We start from the raw sequence: 18,095 nt of genomic DNA, 5'->3' as shown, positions 1-18,095 counted from the left end.
CCAAACCTGAATAAAATCATCTTGTTTGGTTGTGTTCATGTGTGTTAAGTTCTTTCACAGCTATTACCCCCACTGCCGTAATAGCTCTGCTTGTAGAGACTGGTAGTGCTGAGTGTTGAAGATGGTTGTCTCCTTCCCAAGAGCTGCACCCATCTGTGTCTTCCCATGGTGACATCGCTCTCCCTTTGGCAGTGATGTTTCTGGTTTTACATCATTGGGTGGCTGAAGGAAAGACCGTGGGACGAGGGGATTAACCTGGTGGCTCCGAGGAGAGGCTGTCAGGAGAAATGTGTAACCAGAGACACAGTATGATGTGATCTGAGTGTTGTTGCAGCATGCGTTACTGGTTACCCTGGTTCTGTCACTCTCCTGTTGAGTTCCAAGCAGAGCTCGGCCTGGACAGGAGGAGGTCCTGCTGGTGGCTGGTCTGAAGATGACTTGTTCTCCTGGTCACACTTGAGACCTTAGGGCTTTTCCTTAGGTTCTCAGATTGATACGCCTGGTGCCTGGTCTTGTTTTGGCATTATCAGAGGTTGGTCTTCCTTCCTGTGCCGGCTGCTGTTGGGCACTAGCCTCTGTGTGCCTCGGTGGAGAGGCAGAGCCAAACTGGTGGTTGTGCTTGGAGCCAGAGATGCCCCGAGCCGCCTCCTGATGGTTCTGGACACCAGCAGCCTGTAGCACTGAAGTGCCATCAGTCACCCACACAGCAGACGAGGGCTCCCACTCTGCCTGTAATTGCTTGAAGCCTGGTGGGATGAGCGGTGCTGCTGTGGTTGCTGTCGTGTACAGTGTGACTTTTCTGGGATCCTGCTCTCTGTCAGTGGGAAGTGGAGATGCCTCGGTGTCCCAGGGCTGCAGCGTGCCCAGAGGCTTCATTTGGCCAGTCTCATGGCTCCTCTTGTGGCTTTGCTGCCAGAGCACGCCTGGGCGGTGTGGGTCACTGACTCTGGAGCCTGCAGCAGCAGCTTTTCTACGTGCCATGTAGCCATGAAGCTCTCCATGTTGGGGAGACCTACGGCCTCTGCCTGTGGTGCAGCAAGACCGAGTGCAGGCTCAATGCGCTGCTGCCGGCTCTTTGAGTCGGCCATGTGAGGCTGGAGAAGCTTCTCGCTTTTTCTACAGGCTGTGCATGAAGGGGATCTTGAACCAATTCCCAGTGCAGTTAAATCTTTTGCAATCAAACAAATGGGCGCTTCATTCATATTTGCTTGAAAACAAATCTTAACAGAGTGCTGTAGTAAATTGAATTTTATTTTAAATAATGTCAGTTATTCAAAGAAAATCGCAAGCATCTGCCATGAGCAGCAACAGACATCATTGCAGCTGAATACAAGAGTGAGCCTGCTTCAGTTCTGTGTACTGGATTGTACATGGCCGTGGAATGTACATGGCTGTACATTCCCTTAGCCTCTGGGACTGTTGTAACGACAAACGCTTTCACTCAAAGGTAAAATGCAAACCATTCATATCAAGTGTCAGTGCAATGTCCAGCAGTGGGGGGGTGGGGGTGGCTTTGTGTGACACCTTTAAAATGCTCATTTTAGCACATTTTGTCATAAGAATTAAAGCAGCACCTAGGTCATAACCTTGAATGGAGAGAAAAATGTTGCTGCTTTTGATAGCAGCCTTGTTAATTCCTGTCGCGATCTAGAAGCCCAGTTTTGGCAGCTGCTGGGTGTGCAGCACTTCAAGCGTATCCATAGTCCTGTTATGGTCAAGGATAGATACATTTTCACAGCTAGGGCTGCTTGATTTTTCTTTATTTTAGTCAAGTTTCATATTCAGCAGGGAAAATAAAATTCTGTGAACAGACTGATAATAAAATCTTACCTTTAACAAGGAATGGTCCTGGGGATTGGCTGGATGCCTTCAGCTTATCAGACTTCAGAAAACTGTGTTTCTCATTTTGTTTATTTCTTGTTTCTCAGTGTTCCTGGCTATTCCTCCAGGGATTGTATAGTTCCTGCTCTGGGAATTTGCACTAGGGCTCACATCTGCTGGACTTGCCTTTTTTTCAGTAGCTGGGACAGGATTCACAGGTGGCTCAAATTTGGCTGCTGATGTAACTCCCATCCCCTCTGCTCATGGATAGTTTTGGTCATTCCTCTGTTGTGTTACAGCTGCCTCTAGAAACACTGAGGTGAGGTGGCTCTGTCAGCTGTGCGAGTGGTGCTTCCTTGTGAGCTCCTTTCTCAGTGGACAGCTTGGATTGGACACTGAAAGCACGTGGGAGGGCACTTGCTGAGTTGCACTTTATAAGTTCTGTCAGCCCATACCAATCTCCCAGGTGTTGGAGTACATGGAGGGAAAGTTTTCCTCCCTAGCACTGTGTTACCGGCTGGGCATCTCATTTTCCTGTGACCTCTACATACATTTTCCAGTCCAACCTTTTCCTTGGCTCCAAACATTACAGAATTCCTCAGCAGCTCCCCAGTCGCCCTGGTTGCCGTGTGCTCAGTGGGAAAGTGCTGGGGAAAACTCCTGAAAGTGCTCATATCTGCTCATGCATTCCAAAGGTACGAGGACTGTCTAGCTGCCATGTGGTCTGCGCTTACACATGGCAAAGCTCTCCCTGGCCCCTGGAGGTGGAAGGCTTTCTAGGAGTTGCACGTTTTAAAGTGAAGCTCCGTTTAATGCCTGCTCTTCCACCCGCAGTTCTACCACGGCAGTAGGGGGTCCTACTGCAATGCTCTGATGGCTGTCCAGGACTGCTCTTGCACTGAGGACAAACACCAAAACTGTGCTGCCACCATGAGCCTTTGCTGCTGGAAGCCTTGTTTCTTTGGGCGAGGAAGGCTTCAGAAGAGGGGGTGGGGAAACCCAGGCTCAGGTGTGAGTTGCCACTGGCCTGCAACCTGGATGTCTTGTGAGCCATAAACTCAAACCCTGGAGGGACTCCATTCCACAGAGTGATCCAGCCTCAATTGCAAGGTGGAGACCAGCCAGTGATACAAAACCCCGAACAGTCAGGGTGCTGATAGGACTTTGCTGTTACGGGTCTTCCCCGTACAGTTGGGAATATTGTTCCCAACTTCCCCAGGGCTACACTGTGCAACATTCCTGGGAGCATGTGCACCACATATGCAGCCCAGATGGCTGAGTGCCACTGCAAGTACCAGTGCAGTAGCCATAAAAGCAGGCAGTAGAATTCACAGCTGGTCCAACAGCCGTGTTCCCCTACCCTTGGCATTTCTGGCTATTGTGCAGTCTTTAAACTACTACAGGCATTACTGGGGTGACACTGAGATGGCTGAATGTGCTGTGACAGCCCTAATTTTGGAGTAGGAGCACTCACACAACACATTATCAGCTGAGCATGTTTCAGGGTAACTTGTGGCTTCACAGTTACTTGTTCTGTGGCTTAGACGTGATGCCTGCAGCAGCTTTTGCAGGACTCCAGCTGATCATTCTGTAGTTCTTGACTGAAACACCAGCTTCGCACAAGAGCACCGTCAGCAGCTTTCAAAATCCTACTGCCTCTAACCTTCGACTCTTTTGATGTGACAAATCAGTTCTCCCAAGCCAGATCATAGCATCATAGAATCACTAGGTTGGAAGGGACCCACTGGATCATCAAGTCCAACCATTCCTAACACTCCCTAAACCATGCCCCTCAGCACCTCATCCACCCCTTAAACACCTCCAGGGAAGGTGACTCAACCACCTCCCTGGGCAGCCTCTGCCAGTGAATGATGAGTGCTCTGTGGCTGTGCCGTAGAGCAGGAATCAGACATCATTTGCAGCCGGTAGTCTGCTAGCCTGTCTCTGCTGGAGCAGGATGAAACCTGCAGACTCATTACCACACTGGATGGATTTCAGTAAAAAGTCCCCACTAAAGCACTTGTCATCCATGACTTTGGCCACCTCTTCCAGGATCTCTGCAGTGTTAGTTCCAAGCAAAGGGCAAATGTGACAACAATAGTCCTTCTTCTGGAAGTGACAGCACTTCTCGCCCTGCCTTGACATCCATTTACATATAGTCTCATTATGTTAGTGTACTTAATCAATGGCTCCCCACTCTTTCCTGGCCCCTGTTTGCAAACACTTTTCTGGATCGTTTTGAGCATTTCTGTTCAGACCTGCCTCTGGCTTCAAAGTGTTTTCTCTTTCCCTTTCATTTTCTTGGCAACACAGAGTGTGTTTAACATGGGAGAAGCTGCTCTGCATACTGTGGATAGGACTGCTTGCTGCTTGGCAAGATATTTAAAGGCTGCTGAATTGTTATTCTTAAGAACATGGCTTACTGATATTAAGGAAATACAAAAGCTTGAGGTGCCAGTTAGTCATCTCTCATTTACTCAGATTTCTCTTCCTCCTTCTCTAAAATGCACACTAATCACAAACATCAACCAAAAGTGATCCCCTAGCCACCCACGCCCCGCAGCACTGAGTGTGGTGGAATGTTGGCTGTTCCTTGTGCACGGGGAAGCAAAGGTCTAAACTGGGGAGAGTGTTTGCAGGGATGCGTCGGTGCTGGGAGAAGCTAAATAGAGCTGAAGCTGGGCACGCATTGTTTGGATACACTTCGACTTCAGTACCAACACTTCATCCAGCTTGGTAACGAAATTCTGAAAGTCCTGGTGAGAGAAGCAAAAGGAAAGTTTAGGGAACAACAGCAGCAGCAGCTTGGAGAAAATCAGCATATTTTATGCACTGCAGCAGTAGATAAAAGTATGTTTTCTGTTCTGCAGTGTAGAAGATTAAATCAATGTTTCCTTATTAAAGTCCTGACTCTCATAGACAAAGGTCGCTGCCTTGAAACACTAAGGTTTACTCACTCTAGCACTTTTATCTGTTGGTGAAGCTACAGCTAATACAAGAGTTCAAAAATAAAAGCATAACAAAGCACGTTATCGCCCTTCTTCACCACTCAGCTTTTCAAGGTTTGGTATAGAGACTGGTTATCTGATGTGCAGTTGTACTGATCTCTGTTCCCGACACATCTCAGGGTGGGTCTGGCAATCATGAAAATAAATGCTGAGCTGGGCCACTCGTTGATTAGATGCAATAGCCTGTCCCTGGGAGCTGGCAGGGATTATTTCCCATCAGGTCACAGGGCCAGTCCAACTCCTGCATGGCTACGGGTCTGCTGGATCCGACAGGGGAAGTAGTGGCAGTGTTTACAGCTTTGGCCAGGGGGGAGCTACCTTCCATAGCAACCTGAAACATGGATAAGAAGTGATATGAAACTAAGTAAAACTGAAACGGAGGCAGGTATTTTCAAGTAGGGCTTATATTAATCAGGCAGTGCTCAGTTTGGTGCCCATGTTCACTGGTCAGTGTCTAAGAAGCTGAGGAGGTGTCAGCATTCTCAGGGTTGGGGACTTGAACTGCTATGGTACAAACACCGATCGTTTGAAAGCTGATTTGGCATGACTCCAGCTGTCTGGTGCACTGTGTCTTTGTCTCACAGGGACATCAAGACTGTAACGAAGACCAGCCGAGCAGCCCTGACATGTTTTTCTTAAGCACTTCAAATACTGCTTGGCTCAGTATGTGGCCTTCTTTAGAAGGAGTCAGTCCTGCAGCCAGAGTTTCATGTCTGGAGAAGCTGCAACCCTCTGAAAGCAGGAGAGGAACCGGTACAGAAAATCCAATCTAAGTTCACTATGCAAAGAAAGGTTGTACTGTGAAATAACACTACAGATAGAAGTTATTCAGACACTGGTGGGAGGCCTGGCAAGCTTGCCTTAATTCTGCTAGCCAGAAAATGTCTGCTTGCTGCAAGGGGCTAATAAATGCCAGGGCGGGGAGAGCGGGGAAGGGGAGTGCTGGTGCCCAGTGACCAAGAGAGAACAATCTCAAAAGATTAAAATAAAAAGATGCCTCTCTATCACCGCATTTTCTGCCACAAAATGAATCCAGTTTATAGTTTTGGTGCTGCTTTATGTAGCGACTTGTATATGTTATCTAGTAAGACATCACACACAGCTGGAAATCACAGCTAATCAGCCACAGGGTGGCTCTATTTTGAAACTACAGAGTTCCTGTAGCTGTACTTCAGATCCGAACTGCGACAGGAACGGAAATGGCTGATAATGTCATGCAGTAATAGAACTTGGCTCTGTTGGTAGCATGAAGGAACTGGGAGGGCAGGGATTTCTCACTGGGAAATGTTAGTAGTCTGGGTGAGCAACAAGGCTCCTCACAGCTGTGAACTGCATCTGTCTGGAGAAGCAGAGAACTGGGATTGCCTGTCCAGATGTGGGGCCGTGCCAGTGCCGGTCTCTAGGTCTGGCCTGCACTGCTGTCATCTGAGAGAAGGATAAGCCAAAAACCACATGAGTGACAAATGCCAAAAGCCTGTGAGGGTGCCAATCAGAGCAGTTGGAGCACTGGAGTGAGCGGGGCGAGAGGCAGCATGGTAGGCATGTGATTCCCAGAAGGAGCTGGGGATGCAGCACGACACCACCAAGTGCAACACCCCAGTGCCATGCCTCAGGGATGTGCTGTTTTCTATGTATTGACTTACTTGCTCCAGCCTGTAAGGAATAAAACATCACAAGAAAAGGCACCCTGTTTGGAACAGCCCAGTATCTGTGACGCAAATAAGAGAAAACTGTCTTATCAGAGACAAGCGCTTCAGAGTTGGCCCATCAGTCTCCTCCCCCAGGGACCTAGCAGCATGGAGACTGGGAAAGACACAGTAGGTGCTGAAAATGAGTGGCCTCTCCAAGGACTCAGGGAGGCGGAAGAGGAGGAACTGATGAGGAATGTCACATGGCTAATTCAAGTTAATAATCTCTGAGATTAATTTATACAGGTTCAATGGGCACCAAAGTCATCATCTGAAACACTTACTGTTGCTGACATCTGATTTATCAAGCACTCTTCCTTGAAGCACAAAGATGCCATTTCTTCCAGCTGCTGACGATGGGCGCAAATTACAGCCTGTCTGATTTACATAAAATATAACATTGGTTACAAAGCCTGCTGCGCTACCTAGAATTACAGTCAGCCTCAAAAAACCCTTCAGAAGGAGAAATAGCCCAGAGGAACCCTGGCTACCCTGTGTCCCTGGCATTCAGGAAGTGCGCATCAGTGCACCTGAGGAGGAGCGGGCTGTGCTGGTGTGGGGTTGCAAACAGCCTTGACTGAGGATTGCTCGGAGATGGGAGCGGGAGGCTGGAGAGCAGCCTTATGGAAAGGGATCTGGGGGTTCTGGTAGATGGCAAGTTGAACATGAGACAGTAGCGTCCTGGCAGCCAAGAGGGACAACCGTGTTCTGGGGGGCATCCAGCACGGCATTGCCAGCCGGCCGAGGGAGTGGACTGTCCCGCTCTACTCTGCACTGGTGCAGCCCCACCTTAAGTACTGGTTGCAGTTTTGGGCACCACAGGATAAAAAAGGTGTAAAACTACTGGAGAGTGTCCGGACAAGAGGCACAAAGTTGGTGAGGGGTTTAAAGGGGAAGCTGTGTGAGAAGCAGCTGCAGACACTTGGTTTGGTCAGCCTGAGGAAGAGGTAACTGAGGGGAGACCTCATTGTGCTTTACAGCTTCCTCACAAGGGGAGAAGGAGGTACTGATCTCTTCTCTCTAGAGAGCAATGATAGGACCTGAGGGAATGGTCGGAAGATGGGCCAAGGGAGGGTTAGGTTAGATATTAGGAGAAGCTTCTTCACCCAGAGGGTTGTGGAGCACTGGAACAGCTCCCCAGGGAAGCGGTCATGGTGCCAAACCTGACAATATTCCAGAAGCATTTGGACAACGCCCTGAAACACATACTGTAATTTTTGGGGTGTCCTTTGCAGGCACAGGAGTTGGACTTGATGATCCTTGTGGGTCCCTTCCCTTCTATGATTCAATGACTACAGCCTCCTTGTCAGCACAGGGGCATCTCCTGCTTGTTACCACAGGGAAATCTAACTGCAAAAAAATCATCTTAGTGTTGGCGAAATGGCTTGCAGCCAAAAGGCTGTAAGTAATTTTAGTGAAAAGGGGGCAGAGCGGTAAAGCAGTGCTGCTGTTCGCTCCTCTGAGCAGGTTTCCCTGCACAACAGCATATTCCCAGTCACATGAATGCAGCCTAATACCTGGGAGCTGACAGGTGCAGCTCATAGTTTACAGTTTGAAGTTTACATCCACACCCTCCATGGCTGCCCAGCCGCTCCAGCTGTTTATCTTCCCATAAGCTATCACCTTATTCTTGGTGGGAGGTTTTGATATATTTTAGGTACTTTACAGCTTACAGGAAGCCAATTAGTTACTGAGAACTGCAGTTTGAATTATAACATTAATTCCTCAAGCATTATCACAGGAAGCTCTAACAGAATAACCAGCTTTCTGAAAGATTTAAAAATATCACTAAATAAAATGCAATCATATAGAATCATAGAATGTTTTTTGTTGGAAAAGACCTTAAAGATCACCCCATTCCAACTCCCTTGACATGGGCAGGGACACCTCCCACCAGATCAGGCTGCCCAAGGCCCCATCCAACCTGGTCTTGAACACGCCTGGGGATGGGGCAGCCACAGCTTCCCTGGGCAACCTGGGACAGTGCCTTAACACTGTTATCGTGAAGAATTTCTACCAATGTCTAATCTAAATCTTCCCCTTTCCAGTTTAAAGCCATTCCCCCTTGTCCTATCATTCCACGCTCTTGTAGAAAGTCCTTCCCCAGCTTTCCTTACCTCCCCCAGCAGCCCTTTCAGGTACTAGAAGGTCGCTATAAGCTATCCTTGAAGCCTTCTCTTCTCCAGGCTGAACAAGCCTAACTCTCTCAGCCTGTCCTCATAGCAGAGATGCTCTAGCCCTCTGATCATCTTCTAAGATGACTATAACCTATCATTAATCTTATTAAATGATTATTTCATAGACTGATTTCCCATTGTTTCTTTAAGTACATATGAGTACGATATTCAAATAAAGGCAAGTGTACCACATGCCTAGAATTTCTAAGCTCCATGACAAACTTCAGCAATGAGAGAGACTTACTGTGCCTTTTCTAGGGCTTCCCTCTGCCATTTTCCCATCTCTGATGTAGCACTTGGAGAGCTGCTTCTGAACATGCCTGAGGGGCTCTTTGCATTTGCTAATGGCTTCTTCTCTTTGGTGGCAAATACTGAATCTGCAGCAAAAGTCTCTTGTGTAAGAATGTTCTGCATTAGCTTGTTTTTTAGCAACCCTGTTTCCTCATTGCTGAATGATGACTTGTCTGGGTCTTCAGCATGACTGAAGTCCTCGCTCTTGAGTCCTGACTTGGGCTGCAACAGCTGGCTGCTGTCTTGAGGTGGAGACTGGACTCTGTAATCTGTATGCTCCACACTGAGAAAACTTGATGCACCTGAAAAACAGCTCTTTCCAGGTGTACTGGCATTTATTTCCTGAGCCACGGGCTCAACACCAGGTCCTTGATTTGAGTTAGGCTTTCCTGAATTACCCGTGTTATCTTTAACATTGGCATCACACTGACTGCCATCCGAGTATTCTCTGCACACTGAGTTAATGAGGGACAAACCACCCTCTGTCCCTCCCTCGGAGCCTGTGGATGTTTCTGTCAGGTCACATCCACCAAATAAACAGTGAGTAATTCCTTGCTGCGGTGACTGTGAGTCCAGAAGGCAGCAGCGTGCCTTCACATCACAGCCCGTGGGTGAAGCCCACTCGTCCCGTGTTTGTGGGGAATGCCGCAGGGCGCAGTGTCTTCCACCACAACGCATTTGCTTCCCCACTTCCAGCATGCTATCCGTCAGAGCTCTGCTTCTCATACACTGCCAGGCCTCTTCCTCGGACTTGCTCTGGGAGAGAGGCATGTTCCTCTCTGACACCTGCTTCATATGGGGGGACTCCTCTTGGTTAGAAAACACTTGATCTGTATCAGTTGTTTCCTTGTAGTCAGGAAGGGATACTGTGAAAGTGGTCGTTTGCTCAGAAGTGAATTCTGAGGAACAACTGGAAGACCCAGCATGGGTAACTCCATTTTTTTGAGTTTTCCACTTCACATCTCCTGCAAGGGCAGCTTCTCCATCTGCAGTGGATTCTTCCTTCTCTTCATGCTGGAGGTCAATCTCATTGCACTCCACAGTTCCCAGTTTTGATACAGGACAAACACATGAGTTTGAAGCACCCTTTTCTGGAGTTAAGGTGACTTCACTGGAGTAAACGAGACACCCGTGTTTGTATTTGTACTGTTTGTGATCAGCTAGGACACCTTTGTCATTTTGCCAGTTACAAGCAGGATCTTCTTGCAGGCAGGAAGGCTTTTCTGCAGTATTGCTTGGAGAGGACTCAATGGCTAAGTCGTAGCTCCAGCCTGATGGAGTTTTGGTGCAGCTTGCATTTTTAACAGATTCCTCTGCCTTTCCGCTGCCCTCGCTACAATCCCAGCTGCCATCCAGCTCATGTTCTCGCATGGGCAGTGAATATTTAAAAAATAAATCTTGTCGGTTTTGGCCTTTTTGCTCTTCCTCAGTTCCTTGTTCTTTTTGGTGAAGGAAAAAAGAATGTTGACTGCATTTGTTGGCATTTCTTTTTTTCACGCTCTTTTCACTACAGACAGGTGAGAAAGAATCTTCACTGAAATCACTGTCATCCAGCTCTTCCAGCTGCATCCCCTCTTTGCTCCGCCCTTCTGTGGGAGGAAGGCTCAGCTCTTGCTTTACTTGATTCTCCTGGGGCTTGTATTGTGCTAAAAACCTCTCAAGAGGTTGATAGTTCAATTTCAGTAGAATAGGTGGCTGCTGAAACTGCTGGTGATAAAGACGTAAATGTTCTTCCCTTTCCTTCTGAAACAGAGGCAGATTTCTCCAGGTTTCAACACACTGTTTAGCAAAGGTGTTTCCCCATTCCTCTCTGCCGTCAGAAGGCAGACTGCCATCTCTGAAGGAAAAATTGTCTCTGGAAACAAGCTGTTTCTGTACAGGTTGCACTGTCTGGACTTTGAGGCATTGGGGAGGTGCCCTGTCTTGCAAATACTTCTCCCTCTGGACATTCTCTGTGGTTTCTGCATTTTTAATTATATCCTTCGCAGTGGGGTTCTTTTCAGAGTGGGGGGACAGATCACCACTTTTCTTCTTCAGGGCCTGTGCTATCCGTAGGGCTCCCTTCACTGGGCTAGCGTGGTGGAACCACGATGCGCTGGGATTTCCCTTGTAGGCATGTCCTTTGCTGATTCCCCTTGGGGTAGAGGTAAAAGGGACACTTGGGGGCATGGGTGCTGCAGGACATGCCTTTGTTTTTGTAGCATTTGAGGGATGCTGGAGGCCTAGCTTCACTTTCTTCAGTGAGCTCTTTTCCCCAGGTGGCAAAGAGGGAGAGTTTTGGATACATTTTGGAGATGCAGTTCCAGTTGTCCGATGCCTGTTTGTGACAGGGGTGGAACATTTGATCCCTTTCTTCAGCTCTTTGACCCTGCAAATGAGGCTGGCCTTAGAAGTTTTCATGATTTCAGGTAAATAACAGTGTCTTCAGAACAGACTAATTCTTTCACATATTAAGGCTATACACTGACTTCAATGCCACGATGTCTGTTTTAACCATCAATGACCCATGCAGGGATCACAACAATTCTGACAAAATGCCTGAGCTTTGGAAAAGGTCTATGGCAGTATTTTGAATGCTGCCTTGAACAGTGCCTAACAGGTCTCATGAGCAAAGATGGGCTCCGTTTCAGTGGAAGGGAGTTGCATTTCCACACTTTATAATGCACCAGGACAAAGCCAGCTCAAGACAAGCTGGGACCCCCCACAGCATACTCTCCCACAAGACACAAACTACAGCTTTCAGAGTAGTTGCAGTGGGGATAATTAGCTCAGGTGATGTATGTACATATCACCTATAGTGCTCCTGGATCAGACTCATCAATGCAACTGGGAAAAAGCTGCTTAGCTGGTATCACCCCATTCCCTTCACTGTTCCTTTTATTCTTCTTCCCCTCAAGCACCCCTTGTCCTCTAAGCCCAGCACAGCCTGTGATTTACCTCCTCCTGTGCAGGGAGGGTGATGGGCTTGCACACATTCTAGGCAGAAATACAGGACTAAAACAGACCTTTTGATTGTTGATGTTACTAATCCTGCAGTACAGAAAGCAAAGTGATATTTTCAGCTGTCATCAGAAAGGATTTACAAGACCCAGGAATTTCAATGCCAAATAGAAGAGTTGGAACAGGTAAGGATTATATTTGCATTCTGAAAATTGCATTTCTTGCCTAAATCAGCATTTCCAATGCAACCAAAATGAAATATACTATAAACATAATACATTAATTATTTTCTTTGTGTTTTTCACCTTTGCAAGACTGAGCTTCATCACCTACCTGTCAGCATATCGTAACGTGTTCAGGGTGTGCTCTGTAGCTATGTGGCTGGGCGATACGTTGGCTATCATACACGTCTTGGAATTGCCAATGAAAGAATCCTTCAGCACCTAGGGATTGAAGGGAAAACCAAGATTCTTAACAAAGAGGTGCTTGTGTTTCTTTTACACATTTTTACATATTTCATAAAATATGAGGGAAAGTGATTTAATCATCTCAGAACTTATGAAAAGTTAGGTTGTCACCTTGAATTCACTGTGAATTGGCAATGTGTACAGAGGCAGTTTAAACCTGAGTAAGGTGATGCAAAGTTACTGTCTCCTTTAAATGTAGTTCTCTTGTCTCAATTTTTCTTGCAATTCTTCACTTACAATCAATACAAGTGTTCAACAGGACTCTAAACAAGCCCTTGCACCAGGTGTCACAATAGTGCCCATACGTTTTGAGGAATAAAGCGTATGTTACTACTGGAGTGAGGATATGTTGATGGAATCTCCCAGGACTGTTACTGCACAGAAGACTGGTTGCAGAGCAGGTGGAGATGGATGGGAATGAGTCTGGAAGGTAGCACTTGGGCTTTTTGTTTGGGTTTAGATTTTAGTTTATTTGGTTTTTAACATGCCAGTCCCCAGGACTGACTGGGGGAACTGGCAGTTTGCCTTAATTCTATGATTATCCTTAAAATTAATGTTTGCAATAGTTATGCATTTCTCTTTTCTTCAAGACTCAAGTACCAGTTATCAAATTACGCCCATTTTTAATTATTATTTTTCTTATTTCGTCTTCATCAGGGCAATCTCCACTGCTGCCTTTTTGCTTATTTTACCTGAGTCAATTTACTTTGCCGGAAAGGAGTATGCGCGTGTTCCTGATCCAGTGCTCGAATGCATTCCTTTAGCTACCAAAAGGGAAAAAGAAACAGGGGAAAAAACACATCAGCCAAACATGGCGAGGAACTGAATTGTATCAAAGCTAATCCACGAATGTCCCATTTCCTGCAAGCACCTTCAACTCCTATGTGATCTTCCTCACAAGCAGAGTTTGCTGCTGCTGAAGCCACAAATGCTCAGTTTCACTGAGCTCAGCTACCAGCAGCAGTTTTTTTTCAGAGAAAGCAAAGCTGCAGCACAGAGCACAGCTGGCACTGCCTGTCTCTGTACAAATCCGAGGAAACTGGGTAAATACACACATGCTTAGCACAAAGCTGTGGCCCAGCCACTGCCTGCACCACAGCTAACAAATTTGAAGCAGGTGAGGTGCACATCAGACTGTCAGCTTGCAGAGCAGGTGTACCCCAGGTTCACCTAACACCCTGAGAACAAAGCTTCCTGAGGCCCATCTCTTATAAAAGTTCTTTCTTCTAAAAGAAGCTCTTCCCTTCTGAAAAAAAACCTAACACTTTGGCCAATTTCTTCTGCCACTCTGGCAATATTTGCGTATGTTAGTCAGAGACAGAGCGAGCCATAAAGTGCATGTTCCTCCCCATATTGACTAGGACCTGCAGTCCAGATGTCCCATCAGTGTGTGGGTACACTGTGAGGTGTTAGAGGGCAGCTGATCTCAAGCCATCTCCTCTCCATGCTAGTGCAACGTGCCAAACTCAAAGGGGAGAGCATGCCCAAGCACCAAGCAATTAGCTGTGAGAGGACCTGAGTTCCAGCCCACACTCAGAAGATAGCACAGATAAAGCCTGACGGTCTAAAAGAACATGCCACTGTGACCTTTGACAGGCTAATAAGAATTACACGTGAGGAGCTGAGAATGAAACAGACTCTTCAGGGAGCAGACACACAGCTGCAGAGCTCCCATTAAAACTAAAAGGATATGAGTGGATAGCCTTTCACAGAGCGCATTAGACCTTCTTACTGTTAATAACCACCAACAGAGGTAGCCTGTAGTCTTGAAGGAACATTCCTTGATTTATTACCAGCCTTGGAAAAAGATCACAGAATGGTTTGGGTTGGAAGGGACCTCAAAGCCCATCCAGTTCCAGCTCCCTGCCATGGGCAGGGACATCACACTAGATCAGGCTGCCCAAGGACTCATCCAACCTGGCCTTGAACACTTCCAGGCATGGGGCAGCCACAGCTTCCCCGGGCAACCTGTGCCAGTGCCTCAGCACCCCATCATGAAGAATTTCTTCCTAAAGTCTAATATAAATCTTCCCCCTCCAACTTAAAGCCACTCCCCCCTCATCTATTACTGCATGGCCTTGTAAAACTGCTTCCCCAGCTTTCTTGTAGACGCCTTTCAGGTACCAGAAGTCTGCTAAAAGATGTTATGTCCAAACTCAAATATATGCATTTTTTTCCCCCTGTTTCCATTGGAATAAGCATAATAGCCTCACATTCCACATCAAGCCTGGATGTTCTCTAAAACTGGCAGAAATGAACTGTACAGCCATGAGACAAGTCATTAGACCAAATATTAAAGGAAAATTGAGCAGATTACAGTATTGTCATGGTGAATCTAGCATGAAGCAGTCTTTTCTTTATTTAAAGCCTTACTACATTCTACAGACACCCACTTAAAATGACTATTTGTCACCTTGCATTTTATTAAAAATGACACCTCTAACAAGTAAAAGATCAAACTATTCTTTTATTCTGCTTCTCATAATTGCAGTATCTGCATATCTTCTACTTGAAATCAACATGAATATTCAAATCAGCAGCAAATTTAAAACTTCACATGTTTTTAGCCTGAAGAGAGCCTTATGATCACTGAGGGCAGCATTAGGTTTTACAGGCTTCAGGTCACGCAGACTGAGCTAAAGATGCCTTTCGTAGTTCATTCAGTCACTACTGCCTGGGTATTTACTCAGCTTCCCACAACACCAAAAATATACACACCCTGATTTTGAAGTTCCTTTTGAAAAAGTTTCATGAGCCTACATTACACCTCACTTCTCAGGAATTCTTTCTGTTCAGGTCCTGACTCTCTGTGCCACTCAGTTATTCACCATCAAGTACTCAAGAAAGAACATAGTACAGAAACGTGTTCAGTTTACAGACTGTCTCCCAGCATGAATGCTCATGTTCCACAGCAGGAAAGCTTTTGTGCGAAAGAACATTCTCCATTCTCAAAAAAGTAAGGCCATGTGCACTAACGCCTGCCTGTTGACTCATGCTCACTGATTGCTTATCACCTTCTGTCTCACTTAGAGGAGCCCTTGGTCATCAGTGAGCTTTGTTCAGTTGAATTAAAGGAGGTGCAAAGCCTTCTGCACAGTTTATACTTAGAAGCACTTCTGCTTTATCTTAGATGCCATTTCCCTGCTCCTTGTCTCTCTTTATGTAACTGTGTACACTAACAAAAGACAGTTTGCCTTAAGGCTCCATTTATTCCTGTTTCTTCCTTTCCACGTATAAACTGCTATAGTTACTATGCTCTTGAGTATGCATTCCTTTACTCCCGATTTGTAAGAGAAGTCTGCGTTCAAGTGATGAAAATAACCAGCAGGAACAGATGTCCTTTTATGAAAGAAACATGGCAATCCCAAGCCAATACTGTCCGCAAGTGAAAGGGACAAAACTTTCCATATAAAATATGGTCACTTATTGTACTGTACCTGACATTCTCCGTGCTGTGTTTACCTGGCTGGCTGTGAGAATGGATTACAAAGATTTTTTTTTCTGTCACAAAATCTTTTCCCTCTTAAATTGTCTTTCAGGCATGAGACAAATTAAACCAGGCACGCTTAGTACTTTGGTTATATTTTCCCCTCCATGTAACAGATACATATGCTACTCCGTAGTTCATTTTTATCCTAAAATTACATATAAGAATTAAATACAAAACCTTCCCCAGACATGCAAGTGGCTTACTGCTAAAAGACTTTGGTTTATTTCTGCTCCTTCCATTTTTGTTTGCCGATTCGAGTCTCTGGCATCAGCTGCTCTTTCACTGCCAGCCAAGTCAATGAATGACATCCTAGAAAAGACAAAGTTGCATTTATCTTAGGGGCTTTTTACTCTTTTTGCTCTTTTTCCTTTTTCTTTATTTTTTTTTTTTTAATTTTTTTTAAACCAGAGGGCTGCAATGCATGACATCAGAAGAAAGAAACAACTACATTCGAACAAAGAGAAGTACCCAGTGGTAATATCTGAGGTACCAAAATAAGCATAGCAGCAGGAGCAGTGTTAGAGCATCCTGGCACTAACACAATTGTAACAGAAAGTACAATTGCATGTGAGGAGAATGCTCCACAGTTTAATGGATAAGTTGCTTAAAACACAACTCATTTGTCTCTCCAGATAATTAAGATTGTAGCTTCCTAAGAATCCTGTTAAATAAATTGTAAATTTACTGGTTCTCTTTTCAGCTAAAACAGATATCTGTCCTGTCCAGTGGGAATTCAGGGCAAAATGAACAGAACTCTCCAGTATGGTATGTATTAGACTGAGCTGTCAATGTTGCTTGTCCCTTTTTTCCCACAAAACTCCATTCCTCCCTCACATGTTCTCTAGCTCTGAGTGCCAGCTGCAGTACTGACTGCTGGCTGTATCTTTGTCTTTGACCTTTTTTTTTTCCTTGAATAGACCAGAACCCTCTAATAGGCATATCTTGGGATCCTTTCCCCACTCCATCTCCACCTCACTTTCAGTAACAAAAACATGGCGCACCCCCCACACCTACATAACCACACACACTTCTATTTCTAAGTGTGGCTGTTCTGCCTTTTCCTCTCTCCCCTATTTGTGGTTCTTCCATTTTGCCTTGCATTTAAAATAATATCCTGGGAAGTTAAGACTGCAAGGTAGTTGTGGAAAGGGTGTGTCAGTATAGGGTTTTTTTGACACTTAGCAGTACCAGACCTTGACGTCTTTCTTCAGACCTATTTTTTGGGGGTGTTTACTCTGCAGAAAAAATTACTGAAAACCGGCACAAGTACAGTCTTCAAATAAGTGAAATGGCTGCTATAAGAAGAAGCAAACTGCTCTTTTTGTTTGCTGCAGATAGCATCAGCGTCAAATTTCCAGCGAGGTTCAGGTGACACCTCAGCCAGTCATCCCAGGCTCCTTTGTAGTCAATTACAGGGCAGAGGAGCTTTGCAGGGCAAACCCATTTGACCTAATTTAGGTGACTCTGCAGGATGGCATGAATTGGGTCCCAGAAATGACTGTTATTTCCTACTGACTTCAAAAGTGATGAGCTCACACATGGATATGTCCATTGCAGGCATCCACCTGTAGCCAGATGAACTGCAGGCAGGAAAAGTTTTTTAAACACTGAAGACTGAAAAGGGATGGATTTAATTGGCAGACTCCTTCACTCAAAATTTTTACAAACAAGGTTGACAAAGATGTGGCTTAAGTGCTCTCCTTGGGCACAGAGAAAGGACTGGGAGACTTCTCAAAGGCCTTTTGAACCCTATCTGCTGATTTAACTCCCAGTTGCCCACTAACTCAACACCTCCCCCTCCCGGTTGTCCCCGGGGCTTGACTTCCTCATCAGCCCTGAGCCCTCCCACTTCTAGTCTTACCTTCCAAATGTCCTGTTGGCTGTGTCTTTAATTTGGATTTGGATGATAGCATGAGATCGAGAGGAATCTGAGTTGACTCCAGTAGCTCCTGTACTACGTTCTTTTCCCCCCTTCAAAATCACCTGCAAAATAAGGGGGACAAAATCCAAGCAAACTGTAAATAAAACAATCTCTTAGGAAGAGATCTTATCCTCCAAAGATGAGGAAACATTAGGCAGAATGGTTCATTACAGCCTTAAAATTCAGTGCAAGGCAGGTGTTAACTTAGACTGGATCCCTTCCAATGTTTCTTTCAGAACTTTGTGTATGGACTTGCTTGCAGTGACACTACGGAGATTAGAGAGACGCTGTA

At 45.9% G+C, this 18,095-nt stretch overlaps 1 protein-coding gene across 4 annotated transcripts in view; it reads right to left on the bottom strand.

The window, feature by feature from the left end:
• Positions 1–153: 153 nt before the first annotated feature.
• KIF24 (kinesin family member 24) overlaps positions 154–18,095 on the bottom strand; it is a 38,352-nt gene continuing 20,410 nt past the window's right edge. For 3 of the 4 annotated variants that reach the window (XM_054054069.1, XM_054054070.1, XM_009557826.2), the window contains 7 exons: positions 17,744–17,865; positions 16,086–16,191; positions 13,085–13,156; positions 12,259–12,368; positions 8,939–11,353; positions 6,802–6,895; positions 154–4,577 (listed from right to left, as the gene is read on the bottom strand). In XM_054054069.1, the coding sequence (XP_053910044.1) occupies positions 4,437–4,577; positions 6,802–6,895; positions 8,939–11,353; positions 12,259–12,368; positions 13,085–13,156; positions 16,086–16,191; positions 17,744–17,865 (3,060 nt within the window). In that variant the 3' untranslated portion in view covers positions 154–4,436. The remainder of the gene's footprint in view (positions 4,578–6,801; positions 6,896–8,938; positions 11,354–12,258; positions 12,369–13,084; positions 13,157–16,085; positions 16,192–17,743; positions 17,866–18,095) is intronic. The other variant, XM_054054072.1, reaches the window with a different exon arrangement.

This window comes from Cuculus canorus, chromosome Z, assembly GCF_017976375.1.
Source record: "Cuculus canorus isolate bCucCan1 chromosome Z, bCucCan1.pri, whole genome shotgun sequence".
In the NCBI taxonomy this organism is placed as follows: Eukaryota; Metazoa; Chordata; class Aves; order Cuculiformes; family Cuculidae; genus Cuculus; species Cuculus canorus.
The sequence above is the reverse complement of the archived record's forward strand: the minus strand, read 5'-3'. Positions and strand labels throughout refer to the sequence as shown.